General features: G+C 48.7%; 4 protein-coding genes across 4 annotated transcripts; 1 reads left to right on the forward strand and 3 right to left on the reverse strand.

The window, feature by feature from the left end:
- Nucleotides 1-128: 128 nt before the first annotated feature.
- Nucleotides 129-734, reverse strand: RhiXN_01764 (Sld5 domain-containing protein; the record flags this gene model as incomplete). Its single annotated transcript, XM_043321583.1, has 1 exon — nucleotides 129-734. The coding sequence occupies one exon, from the start codon at nucleotides 732-734 to the stop codon at nucleotides 129-131; it is 606 nt and encodes a 201-aa protein (XP_043187406.1).
- Nucleotides 735-1,227: 493 nt separating this feature from the next.
- RhiXN_01765 (cytosolic Fe-S cluster assembly factor NBP35) lies at nucleotides 1,228-10,554 on the forward strand (the record flags this gene model as incomplete). The annotated part of the gene is made up of 37 exons (XM_043321584.1): nucleotides 1,228-1,333; nucleotides 1,390-1,512; nucleotides 1,569-1,820; nucleotides 1,872-1,957; nucleotides 2,009-2,123; nucleotides 2,468-2,745; nucleotides 2,798-2,838; nucleotides 2,895-3,172; nucleotides 3,228-3,253; nucleotides 3,311-3,336; nucleotides 3,388-3,404; nucleotides 3,457-3,963; nucleotides 4,017-4,096; nucleotides 4,146-4,603; nucleotides 4,661-4,709; nucleotides 4,774-5,197; nucleotides 5,248-5,525; nucleotides 5,577-5,633; nucleotides 5,708-5,818; nucleotides 5,869-5,978; nucleotides 6,026-6,117; nucleotides 6,173-6,797; nucleotides 6,853-7,106; nucleotides 7,156-7,169; nucleotides 7,709-7,870; nucleotides 7,927-8,136; nucleotides 8,188-8,257; nucleotides 8,311-8,732; nucleotides 8,780-9,116; nucleotides 9,168-9,326; nucleotides 9,380-9,445; nucleotides 9,499-9,539; nucleotides 9,585-9,695; nucleotides 9,769-9,924; nucleotides 9,978-10,321; nucleotides 10,372-10,468; nucleotides 10,525-10,554. 37 exons carry the CDS (start codon nucleotides 1,228-1,230, stop codon nucleotides 10,552-10,554), a joined length of 6,612 nt encoding a protein of 2,203 aa, XP_043187407.1.
- An 84-nt stretch (nucleotides 10,555-10,638) lies between these two features.
- Nucleotides 10,639-12,243, reverse strand: RhiXN_01766 (glycosyltransferase family 4 protein; the record flags this gene model as incomplete). The annotated part of the gene is made up of 4 exons (XM_043321585.1): nucleotides 10,639-11,011; nucleotides 11,063-11,251; nucleotides 11,304-11,966; nucleotides 12,014-12,243. 4 exons carry the CDS (start codon nucleotides 12,241-12,243, stop codon nucleotides 10,639-10,641), a joined length of 1,455 nt encoding a protein of 484 aa, XP_043187408.1.
- Nucleotides 12,244-13,017: 774 nt separating this feature from the next.
- Nucleotides 13,018-16,709, reverse strand: RhiXN_01767 (cyclase; the record flags this gene model as incomplete). Its single annotated transcript, XM_043321586.1, has 16 exons — nucleotides 13,018-13,243; nucleotides 13,296-13,656; nucleotides 13,708-13,757; nucleotides 14,026-14,268; nucleotides 14,318-14,386; nucleotides 14,435-14,460; nucleotides 15,048-15,174; nucleotides 15,219-15,348; nucleotides 15,416-15,475; nucleotides 15,557-15,721; nucleotides 15,788-15,970; nucleotides 16,033-16,139; nucleotides 16,194-16,218; nucleotides 16,291-16,370; nucleotides 16,426-16,520; nucleotides 16,575-16,709. 16 exons carry the CDS (start codon nucleotides 16,707-16,709, stop codon nucleotides 13,018-13,020), a joined length of 2,082 nt encoding a protein of 693 aa, XP_043187409.1.
- Nucleotides 16,710-16,928: the final 219 nt, after the last annotated feature.

A 16,928-nucleotide genomic window follows, 5' to 3' on the forward strand; every position in this document is an offset into this window, starting at 1 on the left:
AATAGCTCTTCTGTACGCTCTCCGTTTTCTCTCACATTTTATTTTTCTTCTCCTTGTATCTCTCACAAGCAATATGAATTGGGACGAACTATTGATGTCTAGACACAACGCGTGAGCTTTTTGTAAAATTAAACCTCCTCTAGGTACCCTTGAACGATAAGATGTTCAACATCCACCCTTCGAACTAGGTATCGCTGGCCTTTTTGGAAATCAATGGTCCCCAGTTCAGTATGAATAGCTCCGCATTCCCGGATGACCATGACCTGAACATGTAAGTCTTTTGGAGGACGAGCAATACCAGCAGAGATGTCAAGCACGTCAACAAAGTCTGATTTGTAGTCCATGACCATTGCATGATATTCGCGAAGGAAATCTATTTCGTGAGGTGCCAGTCTATCTCTTAATGCAGAATCTCCAATTATTGGTTGTAGAACTCCGCCAAAAGACCAGTACAGTTCCTTGAGTTTTTCGATACGGTGAACATGGTACGCGAGTAAGCATCTCTTTGTCCTTTGAACTCCTTCGTGGTAAAACGTTGACGTGCAAAGCATCTCGGTCGGAGGCAGTTCGTCTGTGTCTGGGAAGGCGTCGGTGTAGGAAGAGAGATCATTGTTGAGGTTACGGAGCTCGCGGATGGAGTTGCGGACTGTTTCGTCATTGTATTTAGGGAGATTTCCGGTCAAATCCCCTCGCTTCGCTTCAACGATAAGTGATAGTGCCTGGTCTCCAAACATAGCTTCGTGGATATAAACCTAACCTAAGGCGGGTTCTAGATCACCCTCCCAGCTCCTGGTAACCTAAGTGAGATAACTTACCTCTTGAACACGCTATAATATCTTTCGATCTCCAACTGGATAAAGGCCAAGACCTCACTAGTTCTCGTATGGGTAGCACGCGTCGCAGCTTAGGGAGGACGAATTCAAATGAGCCTATCGAACCAAAAAGGTATTATTAGTTACATAAGGGGATCCCGTGATGATCGACGTCAACAAACTCGAATCTACGCGCATTTCCGACCACGAAAACCTATCACTGGGATCCCTTGTAAACCTCGCATATACTAACTGATACGCTCTGAATATGAGGCCTTCGTGTGTAAGAAGACTCTTTATATCATCCCCAAGGCTGCACGAAAACCCCTTGGTAAGTTATCTGTTTGGAATGCCCGGACATTCAAGTGACGAGACACAGGGACTTCCTCAAAGCGGAACTCAGGTACCTCCAACTATGCCACGACGTGGCGGGCCTATATCTAAGCGATCGATCCCTAATGCTCGCCATGTGGTGGTAGTCGCGAGCGGAAAGGGAGGCGTAGGCAAAAGCACGGTCAGTGGTTAGTGGTTTACGATACAATAAGCACCACTGTTACTGAGAGCTCTAGCTCTTCAGTGAACTTAGCACTGGCTTTGGCAAAGTACGGGAGGGTCGGTCTACTGGATCTCGATATTTTTGGACCTTCTATTCCCAAACTCATGGGCCTTGAAGGCCTTGGAGAACCAGAGCTCACAAAAAGTGCGTCACTAACTGAGCATATGCCACGCCAATATCAAGCTGATAGCTTACACAAGGTGGAAGCTTGGTACCTCTGATTAACCATGGGATACCATGCATGTCCATGGGATTTTTGATTCCTCAGAGTAATGATACTGCCATAGTCTGGAGAGGTCTTATGGTACAAAAGGCGGCACAGCAGCTGCTATTTGATGTCGACTGGAGAGGCCATAATGAAGCGGAGAATGGTCTAGACGTATTGGTCATCGATATGCCTCCCGGCACTGGAGATATCGCACTCACACTTGGACAACTAGTGCAAGTCTCAGGTAAGTTGTACTTTACTCGGAGCTAGGCTTGGTGATAGATCTAAAGACTAGGAGCTGTTGTTGTATCGACCCCCCAGGATGTCTCCTTAATTGATGTCAAGAAAGGAGTCGCCATGTTCCGAAAAGTCTCGGTACCTGTAAGTCGCGTAAGGATAAACAGCCGTAATATCATTTACTAATTCTTGTAGATATTAGGAACCATATTAAATATGGCACACTACACTTGCTATAAATGCCAGCCCCCGCACAAACATTATTTGTTTGGGTCTCCAGACTCGTTCATTAAGACGACGTCTGAGATGGGTGTGCCTGTACTTGGTCAACTACCACTAGCTCCCCATGTTTCTTCGGGTGGCGACCAGGGTATTCCTGCCATGATACAATCTTCTGCTGATGATCGGAAAGAGCTCGGGGAAGTTCAACATACAATGCAAACTGTAGCCCAGAGGATTTGGGGGGGATTAACCAAGAGCGCTTAATTGTATAATTGGAAATATTTCAATTAGTGACTTAAACACACCCACGACAAGCTATTACCAGTGGGACTTGAGTATCTGATCTGTTGCCTACTAGGCTGGGCCTATCATCGATCAATGTGTTCTAAAAGCTGAAATATCTGGGATACAATAAAATGGAGAACTTTGTAGAGGCTCCGACTCCCACTCGCCCGTTAAAAGGGCTACTCGCAGTTCCTGCTCAGCCTACGGTTGGGCCACGACCCAAGAGTCTGCCACAGCGCTTTTCGATACATCATGCCCGACGCCCCTCTACCTCCTCGCCTCTTGCGTCGTCTCAAATTCAGGCAGAATCTCCGAGAACACCCGTAAATAGCCATTCAGGCGCACCTTTTGAAGGACGCGAACAGGCTGCCGAGAGCACATTCTACAAACGGCTAAGGATTGACGTTAGTGAGCCCGTTGGAAATGTACGCTGTAGTCCCTCGTTTTAGTGTGCAGTGTAATGACACTTGTATCTAGATGTCAATAAGTCCTGCGAATCGAGATGTTTGTTTGGCAGCGTACGTTCCAATAAATCGAATGAATGACTACGACCGACTTATTCTCCTATAACCAGACGAAAAGGCCTGTTTATTATTGACCTCGAGAATCCATACGAAACCCCTCGTTTCATCCCCCAAGGAGGAACTTGGGAGGTTGCGGATGTACAATGGAATCCGCATCCTGCTCGCTCCAATCTCATTTGCTCGACATCCAGCCAAAAACTTCTCATTTGGGACTTGAATATGCCTGGGCAAAATGCCATAATGCGAAGACTGCATGCCCACTATCGCGCAATCACCGACATTAACTGGCACAGTTTCACTCCAGATGTTCTATCCAGCTGTGGTATTGGTAAGTCCCCACGGTGGATCGGGAGTAAGAATATTTAGCTAATATTAGGTTAAAGACTCGTGGATCTGGACATGGGATTTGGTACGGTAATATGGACTAAGTAATGACATCTTTGCCTGTTGACTTCCTTACGATCAGCGTACGAAAAAGCGACCAGTTTTTGGGTGAGTGGCTACCCTCCTATATCATCAAGCCTACTTAATAACGCACAAAAGGCTATGCGCTTGGAACGGTAGGTTGGATTTTCTGGTGGGACGTTCTACGTAACCTTAGCTGTGTAACAGCCTCGGCCACCCAAGTAAAATGGAATCGACAAGACCCTCATTTGTTAGCGTCTGCACACGACACTTCGCTCTTAATTTGGGATGACCGATATGGTTCCGTGCCTCTGGCTACTATTCAAGCCCATGACTCTCGTATTTATGGAATAGACTGGTCCCGAAAAGAGCGAGGCGCCATTATCAGCTGCTCCTTGGACCGAAAAATCAAAATGTGGAATGTGAACTGGAGTTCAGAGGAGCTGCCATGCAATGGAACTTCAAAATTCACTCCACAGAACGAGATCGATACACCGTATCCAGTTTGGCGTGCTAGGAATCTTCCTTTTGGAGATGGAGTTTTGGCCTTACCCCAAAGAGGAGCGTTCCACTTGGAGATGTTTGCATGGGATGCAGCGTCGGATAATTCAGCAGTCACGCGAGGTGCAAAATTGATCACCAGTTTCGAGGGACACAGAGATGTTGTAAAGGAGTATGTTTGGCGAGGATCAGGAGGGTTGGACCCATCCTTTGGTGAGCTCCCTAGTTTAATGCTAATTGTGTTATATCTTGACAGGGCGTTCCAGATGACCGAGAGTTCCAGCTTGTGACCTGGTCAAAAGATAATACGCTCCGGCTCTGGCCGGTTGACCAGCAACTTATGCAGGTGCAATCATTTATTTTTGTCTATTCTCTCGATTTAACATATGCTGTAGGAATGTGGCCATGTACCAGGTTCCCCCATTCAGGTTCTGATGCCTCGTAGAGGTGCAATCAACGAGACCTATCAAGTAATTCCAAGCACTGTCCCAGCAACTCCGGCAACTCCGTCTCTGACTGCGCCCTTCACTCATCGCAGCGTCTTGGCCAATATCAAAACTACTCAGCTTGGCCACCTTCCTGTTCGCCAGAATGGGCGTAAAAAGAAGAATCCTGGCTTCATGACTCGTGGGGCTCGAGTCAACGGTATGGATCCGGTGACTTGGATGTCGAGCGTCAAGGTGGAACGAGAAATTGATAGCGGGCAAAATTCGATGTTCGGAAGCCGAGCTACCAGTATTGAACGGACCAGTCAGGCCGCCGGACTGGCGCGCAGGCGGTCTGATAGGAGCTTGAGCAGGAGCATGGATATTGAAGCTGAGGGAGAAGGAGATGCGGAAGATTTGGCTGACGAGTGAGTAAGCCGTTCTTTGATCTACAAGCCTGTCACTGAGCCATCTGTCATGTTAAGGATAACATCCGTGAGCAAAGCTCTTGGTAATAAAGTCAAGTTTGTGAAGGTAGATTTTATTCCTTCAGGCTAGAACAAGGTCTAGAATAGGGTTAACCATACTGCCACTATAGACCGATATCTCGAAGAAGCGAGTTTGTACGGTCACATTAAATGGACCGTGGGGAGAGACGCAATCAGTCTTCATTCGCATCACTTTCCATTTCCCTCCCGAGTACCCAAAATCCCGCGCTCGCTCTGCGATGCCAACTATCGACCTGGAGAAGAATCCCGAGATAGCCCTCAAAGAGCGCGCATACATCCTACGAAATTTGCGCAAAATCAGGTTGCATACTCGGCCCTGCCTAGAGGCATGCCTGAGATTTTTGCTTGGGGTACCAGACATATATGGCCGAATGTACGGTGGAGGTGTTGATACAGACTCGGACTCGGAGGGAGAGCAGAGGCAATCTCGATCAGGCATAGTTTCGCACTTGAGCAACCATGCAGACAATGTCCCGATGCCGCGAAGGTGCCAGGGCGTTTTTGGGCCCAATGGTGGGTTTATTATCCGACGGGAATAAACTGGCTCCTGACCAGTTGTATAGGTGAACTTGTGTGTTTCTTCCCCGCAGCACCAGTAATCATTCGAGATGGTAGAACTCCATCTCCTTCAACCACTTCTCGTACTGGAACAGGAACCGGAACTGGAAGTGCTAGCCGCATACGCCCGTTCGCTCCGTCCGCAATCGTCTCACACGCGTTGCGAGGATTATCCCAGCTGGCAGTTGATAAACCAACAATCTCTACCAATCACTCCAAAGCCAGGGATGCGGCTGGTATTCTCCGTTTCTCTGATCATCTATTTGCTCGGACGTCTATGTCGGTAAGTGAACCTACTCATCGGGTGCAGCGGTGCGCTGAAGACATCATGTAGCGGCCCCGGCATTCTGATTCCGTCAACTCGTGGAATTCAACCAATAAACCTGCGCAGGTTGCTCAACGCATACATTCGTGGTAATTAAGAACCTAACACACCTCATACCCGTTGACCGCGTTCTAGCCGAGAAGTATGTGATCCTCGAAAAGAATCCCGCGGCACTGTGCAGAGCCAATGCAAGCGTGGCACGAGAGCATTCTCGGCACGATCATGAGCGTATCTGGAAAACGTTGGCCACTGTATTTCAGCAAGTTGTTCCCTCTATCATGGTTTACAAGGGGACGCGAAGAATGCTGCGCTGCGGACGTTCGATGAGAAGAAACAAGTGTCGATTGAGGACGCATACAAGAGTGTTCAGTGGGGATACAATCCTCTCGCGAAACAGATTGTAAAACAGATGTGAGTATGCGATCGATTGGTATAATATATAACTTATGTTGGAGTAGATATGCAGATGTGGCCGAGCAGAAGGATCTTCAGATGCTTGCTATGATTTCAATCGTTCTTTTATCCGCTGATATCGCCGCTGGACCGAAAGGTAAATCAAGCACTCAAGGTTCGAATGTAATAATTTTGATTACATTGTCACACAGTACGGCCGCTCCGGAAAGATCTGAATAGCGCAGCGCCAGTTCGGATATCCATTGATTATTTCAGTCTTAGGAAGCGAGCACCTCGGATGACTCCCACGGATTCTCCAACATGGCCAAAGAGCGCCTCAGTCGCGAATATATCCCCAGCTAGTCACTCACTTTCTTCCTCTGGAAACTCAAAAAACTCATGGCAGAGCTACATCAATAATCGATTCCGACTTGGCTCGATGCCTGACATTCAGGCAGCTGTTAGCGCCGCATCCAAGGGGGATAGTCCTGGTAGTTCAAGAGCAGGAAGTGCTGGGATGAGGCTGCTAAATGTTGTAGCCTCGATTCCCGTGCCGGGCGGCGGACGTTTGACTGGTCAAGCCTCGCAACCCCCACCGGCCAATACCAACGACTCGGCTCGTAGGAGGCAGTCTATGATGAGCACTGCGACATTGGACTCTTCCACATCTGGGAGAGCACCATCAGATTTATCTTCCGGCCGATTAAGTGTACACTTCAACCATACACCCCACCGACGATCCTCCATGGTTACTCGTACGCCGGTTGCGAAGCCTGTCTACAGCTCCAAGGCGGTGGCGGTTGGGTATCGACCTACGGAACATGACGAAGAGGATTTGTGAGTTACATATTGACCCGAGCTTTTGTACGTGGGTTGATGAAGTCTCACGCAGGCCAACGATGGTCCCATTCATTGAGTCTGATGCGGTGGCGCGGCATCATAGGCACATCATGGCATATGCAGAGTTACTCGCACAGTGGGGACTTAACTACAAGAGCACCGAAGTACGCAAGAGTATCCCCAACTTACAAAAGAGCAAGGTCGAGGCCACGGTGGAATTGCGAGATGCAGGCAAGATACTGGCCGTCGAGAGGTCATGCATCACCTGCGCGTCGACATCCGATGGGTTGAAACCGTTTGGAACCTGTAGTTATGATCACAACTGGTCTTCTTCGATGAAGTGTACTGTTTGTAGGCTTCCTGCAAGAGGTAAGAGTTATCTTGCTTATCTTGGGTGTCCTAATTTGTGTTTCTCCTTCAAGGGCTCACTAAACCATGCTTGATATGCATGCACGTTACCCACATGGCATGTTGGAAGAGGGTTCACAAATATGTCAAATCTTGCCCCTCTGGGTGTGGATGCTTGTGTAATTCTGCACAGTCTGGGTTCGAAGTCAACTCGAAGGACGCTCCGAGCGATGAATCAATGAGCCCGCCGCTACAACCTGGGAGTGGGGAACCATCCCAAGTTACGAGCCCTGATGCATTGGCGAGAGATACACTTCATCCTCCATGGGTCTAGGCCCTTTATGATTATCTTTCACGTTGTTTACATTGTATTTTAGGTTTATTCAATGTGATGTCCTAATCGAGCTTTCATTTTAGAGCCCACGGCAAGCACGTTTGCATTACATGAGCATACGTCAGAAATGTAACGGTAACCCGAGACAACACAACTTGGGATCTTGATTCTTGACCATCACCACATTGAATTTCTCGATCATCTCAATCTTGGCTGAACCCTACAGGCACTGAGCAAACTATTCGCCATGGGCTATAACGATGGACAATGGCGCGAGGGGAATGGGTGGCGGGATGACAAAGGAGGTAGAGGCAAGTGGCGAGACGATGTCCCCGAGAGATGGGACAACCACGGCGATAGCAAGCGACGACGCACAGACCATCATGATGTCCGCTCTTACACATGCCCCTGCTTGCTCTTGCGCTAAATATCAACATTTAATAGGCCAGGGATGACAGAGCACATGCGCACGGAGGGGATTCCAACCAGGGCTGGGACCACGGCGGGTACTATGAAGATTACAGCGGCGAAGAATACCCCCGAGACGATGGCGCTTACGACCGCGGTAAGCGCGATCGGGGTCGGATGGTTCCGAGCGAACTCAGTGCGCACGTCATTTTTCTTGGGCTCGATCAGGAATTCAACGAGGCCGATGTGAGTCTATTCACTATCTGCCTCCAATACATACTAACGTCCCTGTTCTAGCTCACTGCATTCCTCGCTACTCATCATGCGTACCCGACCAGTGTGACTATCATCCGGGACAGAAACACTGGTAAGCGCTCTTGTCTGTCTATAGTCTCCGCCTTGTGTAACAATCTTTATCAGGTCTCTCAAAATCGTTCGGCTTTGCCGAATTTACGTCCCCCGAGGCCGCAAGGGTATTCGTTGAACCCAATTTTCCATTCGTTTATGTTCCCCCGAAAGCATCTCAGCTCGCTCAAGGCTACTCGGAGGACGCTGGTCGGCGTGTCAAGATTGACTATTCTCAGAGCGCTCAGCCACGTGGGCCGGCTGGGAATCGGATGCACAACGATGGGACCAGGGATATTGGCAACACTCAAGCGCCCGTCGTGTTGCTCAGAGGAGTAGACTTCCAAGCGACGGTTGGTGAAATTGCTGAGGCGGTCAGGGAATCTACCGGTCCCAAATGCGACGGACTCAAAGGCGCTCGTAAGGTCATGCTTATTCGCGATAAACAGACCAAGGCGAGTTTGGGCTTCGCATTCGTCGAGTATGTTAGCAATACTGTGAGTTGCTTCGTTGTTTGATGTTGCTTTATCTTATCTCTTTTTAGGCCGCTTCTCGACTCCTGGCTGCAACTATGTCTGCCGAACTTCATCCGTCAGGATTCAGGATCGGTTCTAGGGCAATTGCGGCCTCTTTTGCGCATCCTTCGTCATTCCAACCTCTGGACAACCGACCGCCGGACGAATACAGCCTCGTTTGCACACAAGCTGTTGGCGGATCAGAGACTGGTTGGTGCTCATACTGGGACCAGACCGCATTCGCCGAAGCACAAGAATTCCAAGTCGACCAGGAGACGATTGCCGCTTTGACCGCCCCCGCTGCGCCAGAGGCGGAGAAGAAAAAAGAGAAGAAAAAAGAAAAGACAAAAAACTCTGCTCAAAAGCGTATGTGATCCCCGAGTGCAGTTAGCTGGTTTACTTACCTTGCACTTGCAGTTGCCGAATCTACTGGGCTAACTGTCATATCTGACCTTGGAGATGCTTCCGCTCCTTCGGCGGTGCCACAACTCTCCAAGCCTTTATCACTCAGCCTAAATAAGGCCGGAGAAGGCGACAAAAAGGTCGTGATTGGTCTGCAAAAACCCAACAACCCTGGTTTGTCGTCTGGTACTGCTTTCTCGTATCTGTCTATTGACTTACATTCGTAGGGGTATTTGGGCACGACGACGCCCCCGTTGACGAAGAATCGGGCCCAGATCCCTCAAAACCCAAAGGTGGGCCTTCATCGCCACGACCAATTGTTTATACCGACTTTATTCTTTAACAGTCACGATATGGAAAGCCAACCCACTCATGCAAGGCAAAAAGGTAAGCTCTCTTTTTGTACCCGCTATCCAACTAATTTCATTGCAGGTCTTTGGAAACATTAACAAATGGAACAACGCCCAAGGGGAACTCAGTGGGAAGAAGCAACATGAATCACCTGCGGTGGTAGCTGCTGCAGCCCCAGCGCCTTCAAACTTGGTATTCTACACCCCCAAACCCCACCCCAGAATCTGCGTTTGCTTATTCATATCGTATCTGGACGTGAACACAGGACACTATTCCTTCTAAGCCTGCTGAGGCCAGTGCCCCTGTGGCAGAAGAGCTCCCATACGGAGATTCTAATGCTATGACGTGCTTGCTTTGCTCCAGGCAATTCAAGACGATCGAGATGTTGAAGAGGCACAGTAACGAGTCAGAGTTACACAAGGTGATTCCACTCTCTTTGCCTGATTGTGTGTGGAGAGCTCAACCTGCTTATAGACGAACCTAGGCAAACCCGAACTTGTCGAGTCTGCCAAGGCCAAAGTCGAAGCAGCACGCCAAGCGCAAGCATCCACCAGTGGCGCGGACAAACCCAAATATCGAGACCGTGCGGCCGAACGACGGGTGGCACTTCGACAACCCGACCATCCCATTCCTGAAGCAAGTCAGACTGATAAGAAGCGTAAATGGGCAGAGGGCCCACCTCCCCCTGCCCCTCCTCCAGCACCTCCTGTACAACCTGGAAAGGATGATAACAATGTTGGAAACAAGTTACTGAAGAAAATGGGCTGGAGCGAGGGCGTTGGGTTGGGGGCTGGTGGTGATGGGCGAGTTAATCCCATGTGAGTTTTGTCCCATTGGTTCGTTGTCCGCTTGCTGACGAGGTGCATAGCGAAACTGCGATTTACGAACAAGGTGTGGGTATTGGCGCTAGCAAAGCCAAGGAGGTCACCAACTTCCAAGGATACAGGGAGATGGCGAAAGATTCGGTGAGCATCTCCTCGCTTCGATTTTTTTTTTCATGCATGCTTATCCGTCTTGGTAGGCTCGTGAGAGATACAATGCCACCCAATGATCACCAGGCCTATATAAAAATGATATTGTTGACTCTTTTTGTTCGTTTGGTATATAAGTTACAATGGAATCTTTTATCTCTTTTCTATCGCCTATCGCCATCATACAGCAAGCCAGCCAACCCGTATCTTAGACAAAACGCCAAAACTGTTCCAGTGATTTGAAGCGCCATGACGAGCTTGACGAGCATGGGTTCTGACATGGGACCAAATGTGCACAGGAGAACGTTTGGGAGGGTCAGGTTTGTTGTACTCGTGATTCGCTTGGGCGTTTTCTTGGGATTCAAGTGACCGTTGGATCCGTTGGATTGATGTTTTTGGACTGGACCATATGTCAGACGAACGAGTCCAAGGGAAGATAGAACGTTGAGGACAAGCTCTGTGAGCTTTGGAGTGGGTTTTTCCTCCTCGAATTCTGCGACTGAGGGAATAAGTAATTTTGAATTCTCTGGGTGGATCCTAGATGATCATTAGTCCTGATTGGGTTGTAATAGGGAAAACAACACGTACTTGGGTAATCGATGCCGCGGACACGGGACCAAACCGAATAGTTGTGGACAACTGAGAATGAAATTGAATATTTGGGGAACGAAGAATAGGAGTAGAGTTTTGCTAAAATGACCGTTGATACCGACTACCGCAAATGCCATGCCTGTAAAGTAACAGAACGTATCGCCTGGGAAGACGCGTGCCGGGTACCTGCATGGCAGTTGAGTTTCGGGGGTACCGGGAGCAGTAAATGAGTACATACCAGTTATAGTGCAACAGCCCAGCGCATACTCCAATCAACGGCAGCATGAGATACAAACTCAACAAGTGGCGCTCGACGAGGAGTTCACTGCCATGGGACAACCCAGCTCCGTATACGCCTCCAAGTTCCAGACTACCAATTTTGAAGCGGAAGGACCACGGGAGATAGAGTAGATCGTTGAGTGCGACCGAGGTAGCGATTACAAGCGCTTGGCCTGCTTCAATGCCGTTCATTCCGGCGAGTATGTTAATGCTATTCGTGGTAAATGTGGAGAGAAGAGCCATGTAGAGGTAATACAGTGGCCCGAGGTCCATTACAGTTCCAAGCCAGCGACGTAAAGGGATGGGAACTACAACGTCCGTCGGTCCGTTTTCTGCATAGTACACGAGCAGAAGTGGGATTGCAGCGACGAGCGGAATAGGTAATTTGTGTCTCCATCGGATGTCGAACACATCGTCCAGGAACCCGAGGAGCGTGGCAATGAGTAGGCAGAGGATTGCCGCAAGGTATATAGATAATTGATTGTGCGGAAAGTCGCCGCATGCGAGGCCCTCGAGCGATGCGTGTTTACATTTCGCAAACACATCCGAAAACGGGTATGGAATGAAAAGTATTAGGAGTAGACAGTAAACCGACGCGCATATGAGGCCAGCACATTCCGGTCTGCGATCGGTCAGCGTAGAACCTGGAGCATCGCAGTATGCACTTACATTATCGGCCCATTCTTCTTCAATAGATCCTTTCCCTGGAACCCAGCCTTCTTGAATGCTTCGCCGGTAAGTGGAATAAGTGTACTCGTAGCAGATAATGCCAGTCCTGCAAATCCTAGAGACGCTGACAAAGCAGGGAGCGGTCCTTGTGCTGTGGGTAGCAGAGGACGCAATACGAGATACAGTGACACGGGTGCTATCCCGTACTTGATCAAGTTAAATGAAGACATTGATTGCTACTACACCAGACAATGCGATCATATGTATATGGTGGGTGTGGTGCTGTGCGGCGCAGCAGCATCCCATGTCGCGGGCGACGTGTCATTTCGTGTCAATTACCCCAGAATAATTTGTTTCAAATTAGTGTAGAGCTATTATAAGCGCTGTGGCTACGCAGTGTGGCTATGTGACCCATAGATTCCTGAACCATACTCCGTAATCGACCCTTAGGTCAGGCGAGATACCGATAGTGCTGAATACCTGTTCTCTTTCACCAGGCTGTTATTATTGTATAGTCCATAAGGGCTCAAGGGCGGTATTGAATAGAATCAAGACATGTGGTCTTGGGATTGGAGATGCGATTACAATAATAAGGGCAAGGAGCTCAGGAGACTTTATTGAATACTTTGTCGATCATCACTTTTGTTTCCGAGTTAGCAGACCCCTGGGTCTTAGTCCATGGGCCGCTCCTTATGACATAGCAGAAGAGAGGGGTTATAACAAAACCCTCCTTCGTATTCTAGAAGGTTGCAGCTAACCGCGACCCCCTTGAATTCTTACCACGGGTGCCACCCTCACGGTCACCACGTTGCTACCACCAAGCATCTGGCGTCAACCCAATCACAACCCGACGTGATAATAGAAAATTCCATCGTTCGGAGTAGCGCCCGATACAGGTTACTCGCAGCTGTTATCTGCTCATCTCAATTACTTCAAAAGAGTCATCTCCCTACTCTTGTCTGATAAAAGGTATTGTTTGTCAACCTGTCCTACTTGATAGCATATTACAATAATCCACTCCACCGTCTCCATAGCATACCACACCACACTAGCGCGGCTGCCACCGATGCGACGCTTATCAAAAACATCATACGCCAGTCTCGGCCTTCCTCACTCGTCCATGCATAGACGTACGTGAAGATGGGTGTCCCAACCAATGGAGCATACGACAGAATGCCAAAGTTTCGACCAAGGTTTCGCGCACCCCAAATCACGCTTGTTATACTTGGCCTATAAGTACAGTTAGACACAAATACCACCAATGGTCACACAAAACACTTACAGTACGGCCCATGAAGCCCCGTACGCCAGTCCAGTTCCGACGGAAAGTATCCATAGTTGGTCCGCGCTGGTTATGCATACCGCAGTATACGCATATACACTGGCTAGTATTGTCAAGCACATGGCCGGAATCAGCATCCTGTTCATTCCCTTCTTCGGATCTGGTCTGACTGGCCCGCACCAGCATACCAGGGTGGGGCCTTCGTCTACCGGAGGGCAAATCCAGTCTGCCAATGGCCCAGTGCACAGCTTTGCCAATGTTCCTGCAATCGAGATAAATCGCACCTGCGCAGCAGCTACGCTCTCAGCATGACCTGGAATTCCATAACAATCGTGCCCATGTTTGCTATTACCGTTTCCGCCTAGGAAAACCGTCAAATTGGCTCATGACTTTGTGTCAATGACAGACTCACCGTGCCCGTAATAACTATGCCTATCGCTACATATCCCCAAAATCCAAGGTCTTTAAATAATGTCATAACAGCACCGTCTGGTTCGACCTTTTGCATAACTGTGCAACCTGCTTTCATTGCCTCCCGCTGGGCTTCGATCATATGATCATCGTCGCTCATCCCCAGCAGCCTTGCTTGCTCTCCTTCCTCGTTTGCCAAGTCGTCCACATGCTTGAGACCGATAGCCCCAACCATATGGATCACGGTGCATGTCCCCCCATCCAAAATGCGAATTTGGGCACGTCAAATACACCCGCTGAAGTTTGAAAGATGTCTGACCCAGCAACATAGCTTAACACCAATGGAGAAAGACCGCTAAGCGCAAGAGGGACACTGGTGGCCAGTCCGCTCTTCTTCTTGGAACGGGATGCGAAGATTGACGAAAAATAGGATGCGACACGGCCAACTCCAGCCGTAAAGAACAAGGCAGCGAGGATGGTTGGAGATCCGAGTGAATTAGCGACAAGGTATGCAAATGTTGACCAAGAAAACAGGAAGAGGGCGCTTGCTGCCAACGAGCATCTTTATATGCGAATGAGTTGTGCGCAGTATTAACCAGAACTTGACTTACGCATGAGGTCCGATAGAGTCTATTATTGCTCCCCAAAATACTGCAAAGGCGTATTGTCCCATCATTCCTCTAGGAACGCTGTAAGCGTCTTGACCCTATGTGATATAAGTAACTTACGCCAGGATAATAGTTGACAGCTCAGACTGGTTTGGTGAATAATGTTGCTTAAGCCAAGGAACATAGAGAGGGAATAAAAATACCCCTCCCGAACTCAATCTATTCTCCATAGTGAGCATGGCCTACCACATTAATGCGTACAAAACTCACGCATTCAGAGCTACGCAACTCTGCGAAAATACCCAACAAGCTATCCCTTTCCTTCGTCCCATCGTGCCGTGCGTGAATTAGTGTAAAGGTAAAATAAAGATAAAAACAAAGAGTGGAGTCCTGGGTTAGCTTCAGGGTAAGTATGGGGGAGCATCATACATACCGCACCTCGCATTATAAAGTGCTGGGTAAAATTAATTGCAGATCTTGCTCGTTGAGGGCTCAGCTGCTGTCAGGCCGGCACTCGCCAGAGCATGTCTCAAGGAACCACTTCCCTAGTCGGCCTGGATCCAGTATATGTGTCTCTTGTGCGTGGAAGACTCGTCAAAATTACTGGGGCCGATGTTCGGCAGAGGAAGTCTAATCTGAAGGTGATCCCGTTTATGAAGAATGTCAACTTGAGTAAATGTCAAACAAACAGAACGCATACACCCGGAATTTAGAGGAAGAGGTCCTACCTCACAATGTTCTGAAATGGGCGACAGGTGACATGACTATGATCATATGCTCTCATCATAAATACGTTGGAGTTGCGGAACACATCCATCTCATACGCCGGGTGACTCCCCGCCGACATGTGCTGGCGTTTGCTGAAATAATAAAGCTACAAATGCATATATTTTTCCGGACCTACAAAATAGCGATGGCATTTGGAGGACTTGCTACGCCGCCCGGAATATTGAGCGGTGCGGAAGTAAAGAAGAAGCTCCAGCGCTGCGCAGCGGCGCACTCTTTCGCCAACCGTTCAAGATCAAACATCTCGCCTACCATTTTATAGATAGTGACGTTGGTGACGTACGAGAAACGTAGATGAATAGGTGCAATACTGACCGAGCGGACAACCAAATCCTGACAGTATGAATGGATGGAGCATGAAATCCCCGCGCGGGGCTAGTGAAACCGTGACCGATCATATCAACATCAATTAGTAGACTGTACCCGCAACGGACCGGCGTAAGCAGTCCAACTCACGATACATCTCAAAAGCAGGCGTATCCCCTGCCAGAGCCGCAAAACGGTTATCCCAAAACCACTCCAAAAACTCTTTGGACTGTTCCATTCCAGCCCATGTATGCGGTACTTTGGCTACCTCCCGTTTCCGTTCATCCGACAAGGTGGTGTATTGTGCGATGAATCCTAGTTATAATTTTAGCAACCTATCATCAAAACGGATGAGAGAACAGGGGACGGTTTAGTTCTTACCAAACCTAATCAATAGGATATCTCCACCCCTGATTTCAACACCTTGCTCTGCTTGTACAGCTTTGATCTGGTCCAAGCTGGCACCGTGTTGCGAGAACGGGTCATAATTGAGGTTATGCCGTTGGGCATATGCATAAAAGTCTAGGAGCACACCACGGCCCACAATCCCCGTTTTGGCCCAATCTGAAATCCGAAGCAAAAAAAACAATAAGAGAAGCGGGGGCAAGACTCCAGAGACAACGCACTGTGAATTCCGTTTGTAGTTATGAATGGATCAGATAGTAGAGTCTCTTGCTTTAACCCATTATAGAACACCTTTTCGGCCTGATAGCCAAAGTGGCGCAGAGAGTCCCTGGTAGTTAACGGTAAGTGAGCCAACTCATCGTTTTTGGGCAGTCATGCGCACCACTGGGATGAACACTGGGTGTTAACTGAGTATTTTGCAATCATGTAAACTCAAAAGGTTGATTCGGACACTTATGAAATATGTATAGGCAGCTTACAGTGGATGATATCGTCATTGACTATCCTGGGTGTCTTCGCAATATGCTCTTGGTGAAATCCCTTACGGTCATAGAATGGGCTCCGAAAGGGGTAGGTCAGGCTAGCCAAAAGCAAAAACGAGGCTTTAAGCTTACTATGTTGGCTGATCCATGGCCCAGTTGAGTGGAATGCTCATACCAAGCTTGATTTCTTTGGACGCTGCGGCAATCGTCTCTGGTGTGATATTATTCTTCGATCAAATCAGCGTCTCTTGATCTTTACGAGGCTGTGGTTCAAAGCTTACCACAGTCCCGAGCTCGTCCTTCTCTCCCCAGACACCCCAGGCAGCATGTGGGGGATATTCCGGTTTGAGCGGGAGATCTTTGAATGCTGGTAAACGATTCCGCTCGGTTCCAGAGGTAGCGAAAGTCGGATCCATCGAATTGACTTAACACCGAGTTGATAGAGAACGGTCAAGATTTGGAGGTTTTGGTACAGGAATCTCACACGTTTCTGGTCGTAAGCCAGCTGACTTGCGTGGGATATAACAGTGAAATGCCTGTGGTTGAGGTCACGGAAAGACTCGCAATTGAGCAACCTGGTTAATTACTGCAGATAGAGTTTTGCAATAGTACGATAACTAGTCTTTATAAGAGAG

This window comes from Rhizoctonia solani, chromosome 16, assembly GCF_016906535.1.
Source record: "Rhizoctonia solani chromosome 16, complete sequence".
Taxonomy (NCBI): Eukaryota; Fungi; Basidiomycota; class Agaricomycetes; order Cantharellales; family Ceratobasidiaceae; genus Rhizoctonia; species Rhizoctonia solani.